The sequence below is a fragment of the Gopherus evgoodei genome, chromosome 4, assembly GCF_007399415.2.
Source record: "Gopherus evgoodei ecotype Sinaloan lineage chromosome 4, rGopEvg1_v1.p, whole genome shotgun sequence".
NCBI lineage: Eukaryota > Metazoa > Chordata > Testudines > Testudinidae > Gopherus > Gopherus evgoodei.
The window spans coordinates 124,628,168-124,648,258 of NC_044325.1; the positions used below are offsets into that span (position 1 = coordinate 124,628,168).

Genomic DNA, 20,091 nt, shown 5'->3' on the forward strand with positions numbered 1-20,091 from the left:
CCTCCACTGTTTGTAATACTGCTAAGTGATCCACTTCTTGTAGCTTCTCCCATCAAGGGAGAAAACTAGTGATCAGCTGATGGCTAGTGCTTATCTCATTTAAAGTTATTTTAAGGAGTTTAGACAAAGCTCTTACGTGCTCCCCTGCTGCATTTAATTTATTAGCCAGCGCTTCTACATCTATGCTATTTAACCCTTCAAGACCTGTTCCTGCCTCTCATAGAGCTCTGTCTAGCAGATCTCTTTTTACTTTGTTAGCAGGGATCCTGTTAAAAGTTGGGTTCCTATCAGGACCGGCGTCAGTGTTTCTGGCGCCCTAGGCGCACGGCCATTTCGCCGCCCCGCGTGCTGCTCCCGCGGCTCCAGTGGACCTGCCGCAGGCATTCCTGCGGAGGGTCCGCTGGTCCTATGGCTCCGGTGGAGCTGCCACAGGCGTGCCTGCGGGAGGTCCACCAGAGCCGCGGGACCAGCGGACACTCTACAGGCACGCCTGTAGCAGGTCCACTGGAGCTGCCTGCCGCACCCCCCCCCCCCGGCAAAATGCCGCCCCCCAATAATCCTGGCACCCTAGGCGATTGCCTAGGTCGCCTAAATGGAAGCGCCGGCCCTGCTTCCTACCCATATCTTCCATCCTATAAACAGGGCTTCTATGTATCTAGTACACTGTGGTTCTATAAATGAGATATTCATGGGGGTTAAATCTACTACCATTGTTTTTAAGGAGTACGGGTTATTTATGATCAGTCACCTTCTAAAATCCTTTTTTATTATGTAAGGACCAATTCTAACTTGCTCAGACTTGGATCCCATAATATGGTGAAGATGGTACTGAAATTGTTAGGGCCAACTGTTGCAGGAGCAGCAGTGAGCTGTATGCTCTGTATAACCTGTATGCTCAAAAGGTCTGTTACACTCCCTCCTCCCCGCCGCCATTTTGTCTCCTCTGCCTCTTTCAATACCTGTGAAGTGACTTTTCCCTTCCCCATCCCTCCTGGAATGCTTGTGGGATGAAAGGGCTGCTTGAGCAGCTGGAAGATCAGAAGAGCTCCTAGACAGACAAGACTCTAATTAGGCAGTGATCACACACCCAATGCATGGACACTGCATGGACAGTGTCCGAGGTGGACTGTGACCAACCAGATGCAGCCAAGTCATCTCTAGTTACAGGCCATGAGGAGCAGGTCCTTAAAAGGGGAAGGGGCCATGTGCTCACAAGTGCACTCACAAGCTTGTACCTCCTGTGAAGGCCCTTCGCCCGGACCACCTGGCCAGTGGTTTGCTGCGTTACATTCCATCATGCCTTGGGAAGATTTACCTTTGTCCCACCATCCATTGCTGCACTGTGGGACACTTACCTTGAAGGATACTGACATCTCCAGTGCTGTGACTGTGCTGGGAGATGGAGTATGTGAGTCTGAGTGTGACCCGCTCCCACCTTCTTTTGAGCTCAGCTATCGGTATAATAAACATGCTGCTTTCTGCCAGACTCTGGTGGGTCATTAGTCCTCCATAGTTAACCTCCTGAAGATGAGAGAGGGTGAAGAAGTGCTTCAGTCTGTCCTCAAGATCCTAGATACTGCCAGTCTGGAGGTGCTGAATGAGAGCTGCAGGAGATCTCTGAAGAAGCTGGCCAGCCAGGCTGATTCTGTTGAACAGATCAATGACACTATATTGACGTGATATTTAAGATCCCGAAGAAAACACTGAACTAACAGCTGCATCAGCATTTCAACTAAAAAAACAATGTTAAATGTTTTCATTTTTGAAAATATATTAATTCTGATGGGGGGCTTATGAAAAGGGCTCCCAGAGAGTATTTTAATATCAAAAATATACCAGCTTACTAGCTGGCCCAATTTCAGGTAACATTACTAGTGGAGAATGCGGGCAGCTTAGTGGAGGATTTGACCCAAGAATAGGGGTCCCCTGGTGCCCCCCAGTGGTCTCTTGGGTAAGTCTGGCTTGAGCCTCTGTGAAAAAGTGGTAGGCTAGCAACCCACTGAAAGGAGAAAAGGACGCTGCTGTTGTATGCCAGCGTAGGGCAAGAGCGAGAATTAGGTGTAAATTCCCTGGTGCCCCTTACTAGCTTCTTTAGTGGGTTCGGCTCAGGCCTGCTTGAAAAAGTGGTAGGCTGGCAACCCACTGCAGGGAGAAAAGGATGCCGCTAAGTATGCCAGAATAGGACAAGGGGAAGACAAATGCGAAGCAGCCCAAGCAAGAAGACACTCCCCCTTGGGGAGCGGCACCGCCACCTGGGGTGTTGCTAGAATGGCTCCAAAAGAAAGGGGCAGACCCTGGGATGCCAGGGGCAGTTCCACCTGGGAGTACAATTCTTGAACTAGAGCTCATGTTAAATAAGAAAGTTGTTCTGAGCCAGGCAGTTACCTGCCTGAAGGACCTGGTCCTGGAGGGGTCTGCCCGGGACAACAGAGCCCTGGGGGCTTATTCAGCCCGGGTTGCTGCCACTGGGGTGAAAGCCCATATGATGATTGGGATGGGGATATTTGGTATGATCTGGATCCAGACCTATCCCTGGATGGCCGGACCCCAGACACCGTGTTGCAGCATTCCGGAGGGTGGCCCAGAATGATGGGCCTGCGCCCGCAGGGGGTGGGCCAGCCCCAAGTACCGGACACACTGTGGCAGAGACTGAGTTGACTCCCGTGCAAGCAATAGAGTTAGCAAAAACCCTGGGTGGCATAGATAAAACCCAGGAGGGGAAATGGCTACACCACAGACAACTCAAACGAGCAGGGTCTGCCACAGTGGGAGCACTGTGCTAATATGTTTCCCAGCTTCTATCTTTCAGCCTCCGAACTGGAACATCAGAAGAGCTGGTACCAGCTGAAGAGTTACAGAAATACCATGGTTATAGTGTCACAACAAAGTCTGTGGTCAGTGTTCTGTGTTCCATGTGTCTATCTCCGGTGGGTGTCCTGTGCTAGCATTGGGTCCACAGAGAATAAATGCCTTTTCCTCTCTCTACTTCCCCCATCTCCAACCAAATTATCAATCACATCCACCTCTGTCCAAAAGACTTTGGTCCCCAATGCATCGAGTGTATTTTTTGTTAGGTTCTCTAATAATCATTTTGTTGTCGGTTTTTGTTATTGATACATTTGTATTGTTATTTACATTTTCTGATATTGTTAATTCCACACTTTCCTCTATGCACCCTGGTTCTACTTCCCCATGCCCTGAAGGGTAGTTCATAGGCCCTGTCTTTCAGGTCTTGGATTTGTTCCCCCCACAGAGACCTCTTGAGAACAGCTGTTAGTAATAGGGGATTCTGCAACATTTTAACAACTGTTAGTTTAAGTATCAGCAATTTCACTAAGTTCTCTGTTACTATGTATCTTCCAAATCAGTTAAACCTTGCATGACAACTATGGTACTACTATAAATCTTATTTGTTGTATGTACTTAAGGAGTTTCTGACCTCAGCGACTTATATATTGTTTGTTGGCTATTGCAGCATCAAACTTGGGCCTCATTTCGTTTGTCAATGTACCCAATTATTGTAATGGTGATGGTTTTATTGTAATCCCAGTTATGATGATTGTGATTGTTTGAATTTGTGTTTATATTATATCTGGTGTTTAGTCACTTGTAACGGTTTAGTTACATTCACCTGGTTATGATAGTTTGGTTTATTTGCAACAGATCACCAGTGCCCTATAACTACAATACTGTAATCATAGAGCAAGGGGCGGAGTTTTGTAGGAGCAGCAATGATCTGTATGCTCTGTATAACCTGTATGCTCAAAAGATCTGTTACACTCCCCCCACCCCACCCTTTGTCTCCTCTCCCTTTGAATACCTGTGAAGTGGCTGTCCCCCTCCTCCTTGGAATGGACTTGAACAGCTGGAAGATCGGAAGAGCTCCCAGGTAGACAAGATGTCTGGCACTCTGATTGGGCAGCGATCGCACCCTCAATGCATGGACACTGTCCGAGGTGGAGTGTGACCAACCCGATGTCGCCACGTCATCTCTAGTCACAGGCTGTGTTACTCTGATTGGGCAGTGATCACCCCCCCAATGCATGGACACTGCCCGAGGTGGAGTGTGACCAACCAGATGTCGCCATGTCATCTCATCGCAGGCAGTGTTACTCTGATTAGGCAGCGATCACACCCCCAATGCATGGACACTGCCAGAGGTGGAGTGTGACCAACCAAGTCATCTCTAGTCAAGGCCATGAGGAGCAGATCCTTAAGAGGAAGGGGCAATGTGTTCAAGAGTGCACTCACAAGTTTGTACCTCCCATGAAGGCCCTTCACCTGGACAGCCTGGCCAGCTGTTCTCTGCGTTGCATTCCATCATGCCGTGGGAAGACTTACCTTCATTGCACCATCCATCACTGCGCTGTGGGACACTTACCTTGAAGGATCCTGACATCTCCAGTCCTGTGCCTGTGCTGGGAGTGTGGGTAGGCAAGTGTGACACCTCTCCCCCCTTCTTTTGAGCGTAGCTATCAGTATAATAAACATGCTGCTTTCTGTCAAACTCTGGTGGGTCATTAGTCCTCCCTAAGCTTACTAGCTGGTCCAATTTCAGGTAACATCACTACCACTGTTTTTAAGTAGGGGGATTTATGATCAATTGCCTTCTAACACCCTCTTTTATTATGTAAGGACCAATTCTAACTTGCTCAGGCTTGGATCCCATAATATGGTGAAGATGTCACTGAAATTGTTAGGGCCAACAATCCTCCATGTTCCACTTTCATGTTTTCTTGTTTATATTTCTGCTACTTTTACACCAATAGGAAAACAGGACTTGACTCTTCTTAACCTTTCTACAGCCATTATTCTGCTATATTATGTTCATACTAGGGTGTTGCAAACTTAACTGATCTCTTGATATGATTTCCTGTGGATGCACACAATGAATCATTATTCTATTGTGCCCTTCTTATGGATCAATATTAAATAAGCAGTTCATTTCAATGTTGTTATGGGCCCATTTTAACACTATGGTTTCCCTTTCTTCTTTTCCTAGTTAGGGGATATCATGCTATAAAAGCATATGAGGGTTTTCCCCTTGAATCATAGAATATCAGGGTTGCAAGGGACCTCAGGAGGTCACCTAGTCCAACCCCCTGCTCGAAGCAGGACCAATCCCCAACTAAATCATCCCAGCCAGGGCTTTGTCAAGCCTGACCTTAAAAACCTCTCAGGAAGGAGATTCCACCACCTCCCTAGAGAACCCATTCCAGTGCCTCACCTCCCTCCTAGTGAAAAAGCTTTTCCTAATATCCAACCAACCTCCCCCACTGCAGCTTGAGACCATTGCTCCTTGTTCTGTCATAAGGTACCACTGAGAACAGTCTAGAGCCATCCTCTTTGGAACCCCCTTTCAGGTGGCTGAAAGCAGCTATCAAATCCCCCCCTCCCATTCTTCTCTTCTGCAGACTAAACAATCCCAGTTCCCTCAGCTTCTCCTCAGAAGTCATGTGCTCCAGCCCCCTAATAATTTCTGTTGCCCTCTGTTGGACTCTTTCCAATTTTTCCACATCCTTCTTGTAGTGTGGGGCCCAAAACTGGACACAGTACTCCAGCTGAGGCCTCACCAATGTCGAATAGAGGGGAATGATCACGTCCCTCGATCTGCTGGCAATGCCCCTACTTACACAGCCCAAAATGCCATTAGCCTTCTTGGCAACAAGGCCACACTGTTGATTCGTATCCAGCTTCTCATCCACTGTAACCCCTAGGTCCTTTTCTGCAGCACTTCTTCCTAGCCATTCGGTCCCTAGTCTGTAAGAGTGAATGGGATTCTTCCATCCTAAGTGCAGGACTCTGCACTTGTCCTTGTTGAACCTCATCAGATTTGGAATGTATGTACAATTACTTAATCCACTGTATTTCCAGATGCAGACCCCCACCTCCTCTAAATCATAACATAGGCTTATCTTTTCCAGGGCCATTATTTATAATCATCATATTTCACTTTGGTGATGTTATGTCAGTAACGTGTGCCCATCTTTCTTCCCTTTGTATCCAGACTCATTTACATTTTTGCCTACTTAAGATTAGAGATCTGTATGTTCTCTCCTTCATCCCATGGGTTTGGTGGAGTTACCCATGAAGTGTCTTATCTCTGGCTACCTTTTGTATTTATTACCTCAGTTTGGTGGATTACATACCATCCTCCCTTATTCATGCCAATGGACTATTTACATATCATTGTGATATTATTCTTTTCTTCTGTTGCCTGGATACTACTGATTGGTGTTGCAATTACAGGAGGGGTGTTTGGGATATTCAGAGATACAGGCAAGTCCTATCTTATGCGCATTTAACATGCGTGAATTCAGCTTTGCATGGTCGGCAAAAACAAAACAAAGAGAAAAATAACAATTTAAATACCGTTCCTGTAGTGTGGGCGATTCTGCCCGCCATTACACTCAATGTAATTTTGACTATATGCGTTTTTTGCTTTATGCGCTGACAGCGGAACATAACCCCAGCGTAAGATGAGACTAGGAGACTGTTGGACCATACAAATACTCCTGATCCATTTACTACAGTGCATTGCCATTGTCCAACTTTAACCGTCCTTCCCCATATTATTCCTTTCCTCAGCTTCCATTTACATCCTGCTGGTCCTGGCAAGGGGACATGGTGGGGACCCACAATACCCTGACCATCAGCGTGGGCAAATGAAATAAGCCATATGTGTGAGCTTTGCATTCTTACAGGTCCCATGGTGATCCCAACTACCCAATTCTCAACATTTTTATTGTTTGGTTTTGGAAACGTAAAGGGGCAGCTCACGTTACTGTTAGCGACAGCAGTTGGGTTAGGGTTACTCCACTGGAGCTTTGCTGTTTTCACAATTTCTGAATTCACACCATTGCAGCAGAAACCAGTAACCACGGATACCCACAAGAGCCAAGATGAATAGAACTGCATCATTCACCATCTGGACTCTTTCTTTCTGCAAAACATGATAAGAAAAGACTGTTTTTCTCCCTGAGGCGTGTTTTTAATTATAACAATCTTTATAAAATATTTTTGAAAAATTATATATATAATTTAAAAACAATTTAATCGTTAACTACATACAATAAACACTAACAATTATAAATGTTTTTTATACTATGATCATTTTTAACTATTTGCAACAATTATTTTTCAATTTATGGCCCATACAAATTCCACTGACAAAATCAACTGCATTCCACTTGTGTAAGAATATCTCTTCCTATTATTCCAAAACTGATTGGTAATCATGGAAGTAGGACTAATCTAATTCCTGCCATTCTTCTGTTTCCTATTTCCACCATTAAAGGGATGCTTAATGGGACTGAGCCCTCTATTCTGTGAATGCCTCGAATCACGTTTTTGTCAGATGAAACATATGGTATCAAGTCTATGGGATTTCCATTGGTATTCAAGATGGAACATGTGGATCAAGTATCCACACAACAAACCTGTCAAATTCTTTCCCTGTCTATACTGACATCAGTGAGGGGTCTCTCAGGGTTGTTTTTTAATAGTCTTTCTATAATCTGTGGGTTTTGGTCCACTGGCTGAAATGGATCCTCCACCTGTACTGCTGCTAATGACTCAAAACTTTGACTACATCCTGTGCCTTTAGTTCTGGCAGAAATTTGTACCATTCTCTTTCTTGCTGCACTGGCTGCATTTTAATTATAATTTATAAACTAGATCCTCTCTCCCTATTTTAAACAAAGTAAAACAAATGACTAATTATACTGTAATTTTAACTTGATTTTACTGCCTCTCCCCTTCATTTCTTTAGTTGAGATGAATGGGGCCACTTTGGTAGTTTTCTCTTTCCTTGACGATTATCTAGTTGGTATACTGTAGGACTGGCCTTGTTCACAATTCTTACTAGTCCCATCCATATTGGATTAAATACATGGCCCTTTTCTATAGTATGCCTATACATAACCTTATCATATATTTGCTATTTCTGTGGGTGCAGGACTGGTCCCATCTTCTTATCCATTTGTTCGATATTTGCCTTAAGTGCGATTGTTACCTGTTTATGCATTTTAGCAATGTATTTTAATAACTGTTGCATCCACTGATCTGTTAATACCCTAGGTTGTAATTCGACTGGAGGCATTCCAACCACCCATCATTGTTCAATCTCCTATTTTGCCCAGTCCTGGCTTTAAACAGAGTTACTCCATGTGAAGCTACTTTTCCTCTGATGGCCATTAATATTAAAGGAAGCTTTTGGTCCCAAGCCTTACCCTGATGATTCACTACTTTAGCATTGTTTGTTCTTTCTATTTGTACTAAACTCTGAGGTTGTCCAGCTATATGCAGTCTTTAATACCAAAAGCTTGACACAGCCTCTTCATAATTTCTCCTATAAAGTGTGACCCTTGATCTGAATCAATTTCCTTAGTGATACCTCACCTAGTGAATACATAATCTACCAAGTCTTTAGCTGTAGTTAAGACTTATTTCTCATTGGGATTGCCTCTACCTATTTTATAAAAGGATCCAATATTACCAGGCAATACTGTTTTCCTCTTGCAGTTTTTGCAAGTGGACCAATATAATTAATCTGTAACGTGACCAATGGGCCTTCTATTCTTTAATGTCCCAATGAACCTTTTACTATCTTAGTATCTGCATTATTGGCAGCACAAAGTAGGCAGTTGTTTACATATTCTTCCACATCTGTTCTGATACTTGGCCTACTAAGAGTTTTATCTATCCCTAAATGTCCATTATTATGAACTAAGGCTATAATTTCAGATCTAACTTCTGTTGGAACAACCTATACAAACATGTCATCATCTGTTTTGGTAGCTAACAATAATCCTGTTTCATTCCGCCAAATCTTTCATCCCTGATGTTTTTCTTTTGTTACTAATTGATTTATTTCGGAGTCCCTTTTCTGTAGTACTACTATCGGAATTGTGGCTGCCATACAATCCCCTCCTTAGTTCCTTTCTTAGACTGTTCATCTGCTTTGCTATTCTACTGAGCTCTTTCAATGTTCCTCCTATGAGTGTTCACTTTGCCATTAATACTAGCTGCATAGGCACTGACTTCATGGGTGCTCCGGGGCTAGAGCACCCACAGGGAAGAATCAGTGGATGCTCTGCACCCACTGGCAGCCAAGCTCCCCTCACCCCCCCGCCCCACCTCCTCCCCCCCGAGCACGCCATGTCCCCCGCTCCTCTGCCTACCTCCCAGCGCTTCTGGCCCAGCCGCTGCCAAACAGCTGTTTGGCAGCATTAGCATGCTCTGGGAGGGAGGGGAGGAGTGGGAACATGGCATGCTCAGGGGAGGAGGCAGGGCGGGGATTTGGGGAAGGAGTTGGAATAGGGGCATGGCAGGGGTGGGAAGAGGCAGGGCAGGGGCAGGACCTCATGGCAGGGAGGGAGTGGGGGCGAGGCCAGGGGCAGAAGTGGGGGGGTCAAGCACCCACGGGAAAGAGGAGAAAGTTGGCGCCTATGACTAGTTGGCTACTATTATTCAACATATCTATTCCTATTACTCCATTGCCATCCAAATTTATCAGGCCGAATTGTCCTATTCCTTGATTTGTTCCTAACCAAAAACATTGGCTAGCTAAATGGCACTTGGCTTTGTTTCATTAAATCTTTGCAATCTTTTTATTGCTACTGGTAGTCCAAATAAATTATTTTTACCAGTACCAAATGGGGCACTTTTGCCTACTAACATATTTTGTTTGAATGCTCTGCTATTAATCACCACATATACTGTGGGTCTTCCCCATTTATCGTGTTTTAAATGTGCCACAAGGTCAGCGTGTTTGTTTGCTGACACTGGGGAGATAGGGAGGCTGAGCGTCGCCCATACTTGGTCTTGGGAGCATGGGGAAGCCATAGGTATGTTCTTCCCATGACTTGCCAATCTCAGAAGCAATTCTTCACTGGGTAGCCTATCAATCTGATCCCTAGGCTAATACTGTAGCGATTTTTCTCCAAAGCCAATTTCTACTCGGGTCAGAAATTCTCTTATTTTCATAGGGGGCAAGATTTTTATCTTTGCCCCCTTTTTTCCTTGGTCTCCCTTTATTTTGTTTGCTTTGATGGTTCCTTTTTAACTTGTGGCCCATTGTTGGTATCAGCAGTGCACCTTGAGGTTTTTTCTTTGAGGGTTGCCCTTTCTGTATTTTACCTACTTTTCAAAGCAATATATGAATTATTAAATATTACTGCTGTTTTCACTGTTAAGCCAAATTGTGACAATAACGTTCCTTCAGACCATGTTACATCACATTCTATGGTACCTTCCCATCCTGAGTCAACTCAGGATTTCCATGCACTAATTTCACCCATTGTTTCTCCACAGAATCAGAATCCCCTCCCGGGAAGAAAAACTTCACTTCTTTTCAGGTTATTGATATTACTTCCATAGGGAAGTCCAGAAAAGTTTGCTGAACTTGTACGAGAGCTAACCCTGTTCGTTTCCTCCAATTTTCTGAACCCGACTTTCTTAATGCTCACTACAGCACTGCTTCCCTGAGCTGCACTGTTTACTACCTTCATCGCCTGCAGCTCTTCCTATAAGCAAGCTGCCTCTTGTTGGCAATATGCATGGTTAGCCAGAGTTTGCTGGTTCTGAGAGTTCAGAACCACATTTACTGCTTGCTGCTTTTGTGGCCATTTTCCTTAAACAGCAATCTTGCTCCCTTAATATTTCAAGCCATTGCTTATCACAAGTGCATCACAGCTTTTTAATCTTCAGCTCATCCTTTAAACCTTTCTCTTGTAATGTGGAGTTCTCAAGCTGAGCCTCCCCCTTAAATCAAAATTCCAGTTGCTACTGGAGCAACTGCTGAACCTGGTCTCAGGAATCTTCTAACCTTTTAGATTCCTCTAACTCAAACATGGAAGGGTTTAGTTCTTTTGCAGCTATGGTTGAGACATCTGTTCCTGTTGTCCCAGGTATATCAGACATTTTAGCCAACCACCTGGATATTGTATTCCTAGTTAGAGGACCTGTGGACTTGCCAAATACCCTAATTTGTTCCATGGAGCAAGATCCATGAGGGAACTCTCGGGGTTGTCTCCTGTATCACTCCCAATCAGCCCTTCAAGACTGTCAGAGCATCACTTCATTAACCCCTCCTGGGCCTTGGAGGTTTTACAGACCTTCCAGGTATAGGGAGATAATGAGGTCCAGTGGCAGGACTGGGAATAAAACTAGCTCTGGTGCTTCCTGCCCTATATTAATTCCCGAGAGCACCCCAATGCTCCTGCCTGTCCATTCCTACCCAAGGGTAGGGGAGTCAGATCCCTGGCAGTGCAGCATCTACCGGGGACAGAGGCACCCACGCAATTGCTAAACACACCCTGCTATCACGTAAATGCCTGGTAAGAGAGGGACTGACGCAAACCCTGGTTACTGGCATGGCTGGGCAGAACTCCGCAGCTGCTGCCACATCCACCCTATGCCCACTGGAGAAGGAGCAGTTCAGCCTCAGTGGGAATGCTGCCACTCTGCTATGGGCTCCACCATTTACCATAGTGAGCCTGGGCAGGCAGGCTCTTCCACACAGGCCTGTTATTGTGGCAGCTGCAAGACTCACCTTGCGGGATGGATGCAGCAGCTCAGCAGGTTGCTAGGCCTGCTGGTGCAGCAAGATGACAGGATGTGCCCGGCAGGGCTGGAGGCAGAAGTCCAGCAGCTGAGAGCTGCCAACTGCAGGTGACAGGGTGATCTATTGCTACAGGCATTGGCCTGGCAGGAGGGATCAATCAATGGCCCTGTTATCTGATACGTGTCTGGCCGACTCTCTAAGTGTCCCTCATGCCCAGCCTTAATCCTCACTACCACCCCCTTTCCTTTCACCTCAGGCCTACCTCACCACTCTGTTTCTTTCTTTTTATAGATCTACCCCTCACCCATCTCCATGCTGTCCCCTCCCAGCAATTCACTCTTCACACACAGGCTCCCCCATTCCTCTCTAGCCCCTCTGCTTCCTTGTGCCCCCTTAGAATTTATCTACAGAAGTGGTGCCCAATCTTTTTACGCACAAGATCACTTTCTGAATTTAAGATCAACTCAGGACCTACCCTGCCCCTCTCACTCCATCCCCCCCACACTCAATTTCACTGGGCTAGGGTAGAGATGCAGGCTCTGGCCTGAGGGGTTCGGCATGTGGGATGAGCCTGGGGCAGGGGGCTGGGGTGCAAGAGGGGGTGAGGAATGCAAGCTCTGGGAGTTTCGGTGTGGGCTCTGGATTGGGGTTTGGGATGCAGGAGGGGGTGTGAGGTGTAGGCTCTGGCCAGAAGGCGCTTGCCACAGGTGGCTCCTGGTTAGCAGTGCAGCAGGGCTATGGCAGGATCCCTGCCTGCTCTGGCCCCACGTTGCTCCTGGAGGCAGCTGGTATGTCTCTGCAGCTCCTGGAGCAGGGGAGCAAACAAGCAAGCAGCTCTGCGCGTTGCCCCTGCTCCTCTGCACTGACTCCACAGCTCCCATTGTCCAGGAACTGAAACCAATGGGAGCTGCATGGGTAGCACTAGTGGGCATGGGCAGCGCACGGATACACGCTGCTCCTTCTGGGGCTGCAAGCCTTCTCCCCATGCTGAATGGCTCCTGGACAGCATGTCTGGCTCCCTCCCGCCAGCCCCACCACAGTTTGTTGTGGACACACCCTGCGCTTTACATTCCTTTGGATGAAAAGGAGAGAACAGGACACAGGCTTGGCTGGTATTTTCTGTTTCATTTCTTTAGCCAGAGCACTATTTCTGCATGGATCAACAAATCCCTTCTCATATACAGCCCTGACGTGGTTGGGAACAATTCACTCTCATCATCCTCTACTAGCTGTTGCCAGGAACCTCTTCAACGAGTAGTGTCCTTTACCGCAGACCAAGGTGACAGCCCACTAAAAATATAAGACAGCAACAGACACAGCACCCAGCCCACAACCCAGTTCCTTACAAACCCAAATCTTTTTCCACGTGGTTCCTTCTAACAGAAGATCAAATTATCAAGGCACAGGCCAAGACAGACACCAGAAGCAGCTCCCTGCTCCCACCAGCTCCACAAGCAAGTGAGCGTGTGCTGCTTAAGAGGATTCAGGCCTTAACACCAGGGGCTCCAGTTCACACATTGGCTCAGTCTTTGGTTTATTTGCCCCAAGTCAGGCAATATGAGGATATCTCATCCCTGTCCCATCGGGGCTTATGACACCTCCCGGTGCCGTGGACTGCAGCATCCTGCCTTGCTGGTGCAAGAGAATACAATGCAGGTTTCCATTTAAGAGCAGCCGTGCAGACCATGGCTTTGTATAACCCCCTGCTCTTGCGTCTGAGCCAGCAGCGTGTACTCAGCAGTGTGTACTCAGCGCGACTGATCAGCCCACAGCAGGGAGGAGAGGTGATGAGTCCCCTATGAAGGCATAAGGAGGTGGTGGGCAGGATAGCTGGGAAAGCAGTGTCAGGACAGACGGAACCCAGAGAATCAGCTGCCCTGAGGCTTTATTACCCTTCCCCGCTGCAGCCTCACTCCTTGGCCTCTTTGCGCTGCACCTGGTGTTTCTGCAATAGTGCCAGCGTATCCCGCTTCTCGATTCGGCGCAGCTGCTTCTTCTTGGCACGCTTCAACTTGAGCGGATTCCGGATCTGCAGGGGTGGAGCAAGAGAGACCTCAGCCATGGAGCAACACAGACCAAGGACAAAACAACTCTTGGGGACAGCTAGTCAGAAAAAAATGCTGCTGTGGTATCTCCTGAGAGTTGTAGTTCAAGTGCCTCATAATCCCACTTCTCCTCTATAGGCTGGGCTGCCTAGTCAGACTACATCTCCCATGATGCATCACACTGTCCCTTCATGAAGCTGTACAGAATGGGGCAGTCCTGCCTGTGATGCATCATGGGAAATGTGGTCTGGCTGGGAAGTCCAGCCCATAGAGAAGAATGGGAGCATGAGGTAACTCAACTACAACTCTTAGAAGGCACCATGGCAGATTTTCCAAATGGAAACATTTCAGTTTTTCAAATGAAAAAGAAAGAAAAAAGAGTTCTCACCCCTCCCCACCCCCAAAAGTTAATCCTCCAATTTTCAGTCAAAAACGGTTTCAGTGGAAAGTTTCCAGACACCCATAGCACTGGGGCAAGTCACACATATTGGAGCCAAAGCAGGGCTGTTTGCTAAAGCAGGGCTCTGCCTAGTCTAGCTCTGAATAGTTTTAGTGACAGGCTCCCCACGCAACGAAAGACTATTCCAGAGGCTCACAGATTCCAGTATGAGGCTGGTTTTCCCACTATCCATCTGGATTTCTCTCTCTGTTCATTTTCACCCTCTTGTCCCTGCTGTGGGCACTCTACAAGAACCAGTCTCTGCAGGGAGGAAAAACTGGGTTGACCCCAGCAACTCACAAAAATCTGACATGACACACGTGTCAGGCCTCAACACAAATATAGTTTCCTGAACAGCAACCGGGACACAGTGAGTACAGGGGGAGGAGCCCCCCAAATGAATCTGTCCCATGTTGGAAAGGTGGGTTCTGGGTCTCCCTGCAGGAGAGGCTAAAAAGCCAGGACACTCACCACTTGTACGATCTCCGCCTTCCGCTCATTCTCCAGGCGTCGTTTCAAGTTCTCTTTTCGGCGCTGCTTCTTCTCCTGCAGAAACAGCAGAGTGAACTTTATTTTATATCCTGCCATTCAGGGAAACTGCACTCTAGGGTTATGCCCAAGAACGGAAGCAGAGGGGGAAGAGGCAGAAAAGGTGAGAGAGGTCCACAGCAAAGATCGTAAGAGAGATAGAATCAGCGAGGCAAGAGAGGAGAGAGGGCAAAAGCTGCAGAGGAGAAAGCTCTTGCACCAGGCCCAGTGAGGTTCTCTCTAGGTACTTTAACAATTAGTTCTGTGTGCCTGTGCGTAGAGATCCTTCCTGGGGGACAGGGGAGTCAATGCAATGAGTGTGTGAGAGCTCCATAATCTAGAGACCTCTGCTATGGAAGTTCGACTCCTTTCATAAGCCTCTCCCACGGGGCGGGGGCAGGGGAGTGCATTCACTGCTTCAGTGGAATGCTGGGATCGGAGTTGCAGGAAGGAGAGGCGATCTCAGGTGGCCAGAGAGTCCCACACAGGGCTTTGAACAGCGGGACACACCCCTCACTTTGCACTCTGTATCCAATGGGGGGCCAGAAAAGAGAGCAAACATCAGGAAACTGGGGTGATGAGTTCGTGGGGACCTGTGCCACTGAGCAGCTGGGCTACTGCATTATGTACCAGAGGTAGCTTATGTACCAGCTGTGGGGCTTAATTTCTTGGAGTGGTCCCAGCAGGTGGCACTGTTCTATACTCTCGCAAGTTCTTTCTCTTAGTGCACAAGTCTTATAGATTTAAAAGCCAGACAAGACCATTGTGATCATCTAGTCTGAGCTTAAATTTGCACTTTATTTCTAGTCTGCATTTATCTAGCTTCAGTTTCGTCATTGGATCTTGTTATGCCTTTGTCTGCTAGATTAAAGAGCCCTCTATTATCAAATTTCTGTTCCTTATGCAGTTACCTATTGACTGATAAAGAGAAGATCAAGGAGTGGCTTGAAGTATAGAATATTGGAATTGGAGAGCATCCCTTTAAACAGTCTGACTCTTAGACAGATATGCTGGGTCACTTAGTTTTGGGTTATGCAGGGTTCTGGGAGCAGTGATCCTGGGAAGGAGGAAACTACATCAACGGTGGGGGAGTTTGCTCACTGCTCTGATCAGTCAACTCTGGAGGCAAAGTTGCTTTCTGGGAACCAGGCTCTAGTGCTGTTCAGAAATTCCCAGAAGAATAAATTTGCCCTGTATGCTGTTTGACCATCTCTGTTCCAGGACTGGTGTATGAGTAAGCTTGGAAGTATTAGATATTTATCAATAAATGTTTATTTCACCATACACGCTGAAATTGATGAAAAAATATTTCTAGCAATAGTAATTGAAAAGTACAGATGGGCAAAGTAAGAAAAGTGCTGCTGGAGAACTTATTAGGGTTTGATTTAAAGCTATTTACTTTGCATATTTTGACATCATGTTGATAATTTGTGATAACAACCTGTAGTGAGGAGGCCTCACTCCCCGCTGCACCTGAGAGGGACAAGCCAGAACAGGCGTGGCAGTGGGCGGAGTCACCCTCACCTGTCCCCGCCCCCCAGAAGTCAAGGGTGGGACAGGAAGTATAAAGGCCCGGCCCTGGCGCTCAGTTTGGAGGAGGCTGTTGGAGAGGACAGATGCTGGTGCCTGAGCTCCCGCTGGGCCCAGCCTGCCCCATGCTTGGTACCCGGAGGAGTGCTGGCCTGACCTGCCCCGTGCTCGGTACCCGGAGGAGCGCTGGCCTGACCTGCCCTGTGCTCGGTACCCGGAGGAGCGCTGGCCTGACCTGCCCCGTGCTTGGTACCTGGAGGAGCGCTGGCCTGACCTGCCCCGTGCTTGGTACCCGGAGGAGCGCTGGCCTGACCTGCCCTGTGCTCGGTACCCGGAGGAGCACTGGCCTGACCTGCCCTGTGCTCGGTACCCGGAGGAGCGCTGGCCTGACCTGCCCTGTGCTCGGTACCCGGAGGAGCTGCCTGAGCTTCCTGATGCCTGGCATCTAGAGGAGCTGCCTGAGCCACCCCACACCTGGTACACAGAGGAATGGCCTGGAGTTCCTGACACCTGGTATCCTGAGGAGCCCATGGTCTGGGACCCACTGGACGGCCCAGTGGATGGCAGGTACCCAGTGAGAAGGAGATTAGAAGTGGCCGGGGGGCAGCCGACCCCAGTCAGGCTTCAGATTCACCTGAGCCTATGTCAGTGTGTTGCGGTCAGGATCCCCACTGACCATCAGTGGTGATAGCCGCTACTAGGGCCCCGGACTGGGACGCAGTGGAGTGAGAGGGCCTGCGTTCCCCCTGCCACCCTTCCAAGGGTGGCTGACTCCCCCCTCCACCCCCCTCGCCTGAGGAGGCCATTCAGACTGGTTGTTTGCTCAGCCCCTCCTGAAGGGCCTGAGCCCTGAGTTGCTTGCTGCCCCGCCCTGAGCCAGGGCCTGGGCTTTATACACCTGAACTGCTTGTTACCCTGCTCTGCCCCAGGGCCTGGGCTTCTAGACTGCCTGTTTGCTCAGCCCTGAGCCAAAAGGGCCTGAGCTTTGCCACTGCGTTTGGTGCCCTGCCCAAACCTACAGCTGGGCACCTAACTGTATGTTGTTGCTCAGCCCTGCAGCAGAGGGCCTGAGCCCTGAATTGACTGTGTACTGTTGCTCAGCCCTGCAGCAGAGGGCTTGAGCTCCCAGCTAACTGTGTGTGGTTGCTCTGCCTTGCTGCAGAAGGCCGGAGCCCCCAAGTGACTGGGCATTGTCACTCAGCCAGGAAGCAAAGGGCAGGACCCAGGCTGACAGAATGTGGTGAGCTGGTGTGGCTCCCCTCCACCCTCAGGGAGGGTTGAGCCCCGGTCCCACCCTTCTACACAGCCACAAAGCTTTAACTCTTTGAATCCCAGTGTTTGACCCTCACTAAATAATTCTGACCCCCCTCATAATTTCATACAATTGTGAAAATGTAAATTAAAAAAAATAAAAGTTTAAAAATAAATATTGATATTATCCATCAAAATCATTTTAAAAAATTGAATTCTGCCAAACTTATGTATAGTATAAATACATCAAAGTCACACTTAGATTATACCCAGACTGTGTCACTGATTTCTCCTCTACTGGAAAAATAACCGGCAAGGCCCCAAACATTTGATACCATCCAACAGAGGGTGTCAGAAGAGGTGGCAATACAATTAAGTTGCATGGTGTGAAGGAAGAGAGAAGGTGGCTAGAGCAAAGAGGAGACAGTCCATGAGAACCTGCCACATCCTAGCTTCAGGCTTTTAAACAAAATTGGATCAAGAACAGAAAAGAAAACCAGTGGAATTGTTTCAGGACAGAAATGAGGGGATTAGCACACGGCAGTAGGTGTCTGCACATGCAAACTGCCACCACAGATCAGAGGTGAGATCCATCCAGCCCAATATCCTGTCTCTGACAGCAGCCCGCACCAGAGGCTGCAGAGGAAGGTGCAAACAACCCACACACCACATATGGAATAACCTCCCCAAACAGAAGTTTCTCCTGGAGCCCAGCGTGTTCTTAGTGGTCATCTTATATCCTGACACAGCAGGCTTCGCTACTCAGATTTGTATCCCTTCGTATTTATCATTATCCCACATGGGGGCCTGTGGAGAGATGAAGCACAGGGAACTCTTAGGAAGGAGAGCCGAAGATCAGGGTGGAGCTGAAGAAGCAGCATGCACAAGCAATGCTGCAATGGAGGCAACAAGTAAGGTCCCAGACACTGGACAAGAGTGAGGTGGAAAGGAGAGGTCAGGCTCAAGAATGACACTTAAGTTAGAGGCAAACAAGAGGTGAGCTGAGGTGGGAACTAGAGCTGGGGGATATGAGGGAGGCTTCTATAGCCTGAGAGGCACATTTCTGCACTGGAGACTTAGAGCTGAAGGAACTGAGACAGAACAGCAAGTTACTTGATCATGACAGGCACAGGGGTGGCAATTCCAAGGTCAGGAGACCATCAAATCTTGGGGTTCATTAACCATTGCAGGCCTCCTCTTGGAGCCTAGTTTACTGCTGTGATAACATGTGGGTGCAGGGGAGGGGACATACACACACACACACACACACAGGGTTGGGATAATTGGGCAGTGAGCTGTGCTACACCATCCCCTCCCTTTACCTCACGCTCCCTCTGTTTTTCCTCCTGAAGATGCCGGGCAAAATCCTTGACTATTTTCTTCTCCTGGCGCTCTTTCATCTTTCGCTCCCAGGAGGTGCGGAGCGGCTTGTCCTGAATCATATGGGAAAACCTAAAGAAGAGGGGGGAGAGAGAGAATTACCATCAGGCACCAACACACAGAGGGGTGCATTTACGCTAAGACAGCTTCACACAGCAACAGGCCAGAGTCAGGAACAGGTTTTAGAGCACTTTTACAAGGGTGGGAGGTGTTAGCAGGGGTGCCTATTTAGCATTAGCGCCCATCTCCAATTCTGTCTGTTTGTAAAACATCATGGGGAAAATCACAAGACTTCCTAGATCCCAGCCTCCTTATGCCACCACCCTACCCTACCTTAGTCTCCTCCCGCTCCCAGCCTCACACTCCATGGTCTTACTCCTGGCTCCCCTCACCCCAGGCGCCCCTCTCCCGTACCCCACCTTCTCGCCCAGCCTCCCCCCTCACCGCTTCTTGCCAGGATCCTTCCACACCCGCCCGGATTTAGGCTTCCCCTTGGGAATCGCCGGCGCCTCCTTGCCCTTCTTGGCCGGATTCCGCCGCTGCAGGGCAGGGGCAGGAAACGGGGCCGGGGCCACCCCCAGGCTCTCGCCGCGGCCGGGCTCCCCGGGGGCACCCGCTTGCCCGTCCTCGGGGCTGAGCGGTGGAGCCATGGACTCCTCCCGGGGTCGCTCGGGCGCCGGCTCTAGCCCCTGCGCCTGCAGCCTCCGGCTCCTCCGCAGCCGCCTGGCGCCCCGAGCTGGCTCCATCCCCACGTGTCCAGCTGCAGACTCCCGTCCCTCTCAGCGTGGAGCACCTGCCAGCAACGTCATTGGCGCTCGCGACAGGAACCGTTCCCGACTCTACGCATGCTCAGAATCAAACCAGACCGACGTCAGGTGCCATGCTTGTGAGGGGAACCATTGCAGAACCCACCCCCTGTCCGCCATGTTTGTGAGGGGCATCTGAGGGCAAGGTAGGGCCAACTTTCTAACGGCAGAAACCTGAACACCCTGGCCCCTCCCCCTCCCTCGCTCTTCCCCAAACTTGCTCACTTTCCCATTTTCACGGGGGGGGGGGAGGTGAGGGTTCTGAGTGGGGCTGGGGTGAGGGGGTTTGGGTGCAGGAGGGGGTTCAGCTGAGGCAGGAGGGGGTTGGAGCATGGGGGCTGAGGGCTCAGGGTGGGGGTGAGGGATCTGGGGTGGGGCTGGAGTGAGGGAGTTGGGGTGCAGGATAGGGCTTTGGGCTGGAGCTAAGGGCTTTGGAGGATGGGAGGGGATCGAGGGTGGGGCAAGGGGTTGGGGTACAGGCTCCAGGAGGGAGTTTAGGTGTGGGAGGAACTCTGGGCTGGTGTTGGGGTGCTGGAGGAGATCAGG

At 48.8% G+C, this 20,091-nt stretch overlaps 1 protein-coding gene across 3 annotated transcripts; it reads right to left on the reverse strand.

Moving 5' to 3' along the window:
- Positions 1 to 6,723: 6,723 nt before the first annotated feature.
- On the reverse strand, positions 6,724 to 19,519 carry CCDC86 (coiled-coil domain containing 86). Of its 3 annotated transcripts, XM_030560906.1 has the most exons (5): positions 19,184 to 19,269; positions 18,682 to 18,811; positions 14,522 to 14,596; positions 13,459 to 13,595; positions 6,724 to 6,943 (listed from the first exon to the last, which is right to left on the reverse strand). In XM_030560906.1, exons 2-4 carry the CDS (start codon positions 18,799 to 18,801, stop codon positions 13,476 to 13,478), a joined length of 315 nt encoding a protein of 104 aa, XP_030416766.1. In that variant the 5' UTR covers positions 18,802 to 18,811; positions 19,184 to 19,269; the 3' UTR covers positions 6,724 to 6,943; positions 13,459 to 13,475. The 3 variants fall into 3 exon arrangements, with proteins under 3 accessions (XP_030416766.1, XP_030416768.1, XP_030416769.1); XM_030560908.1 differs by lacking the exons at positions 6,724 to 6,943; positions 19,184 to 19,269 and adding an exon at positions 19,353 to 19,519 and having other exon boundaries at positions 12,677 to 13,595; XM_030560909.1 differs by lacking the exon at positions 6,724 to 6,943 and having other exon boundaries at positions 12,677 to 13,595; positions 19,184 to 19,346.
- Between the last annotated feature and the right edge of the window lie 572 nt (positions 19,520 to 20,091).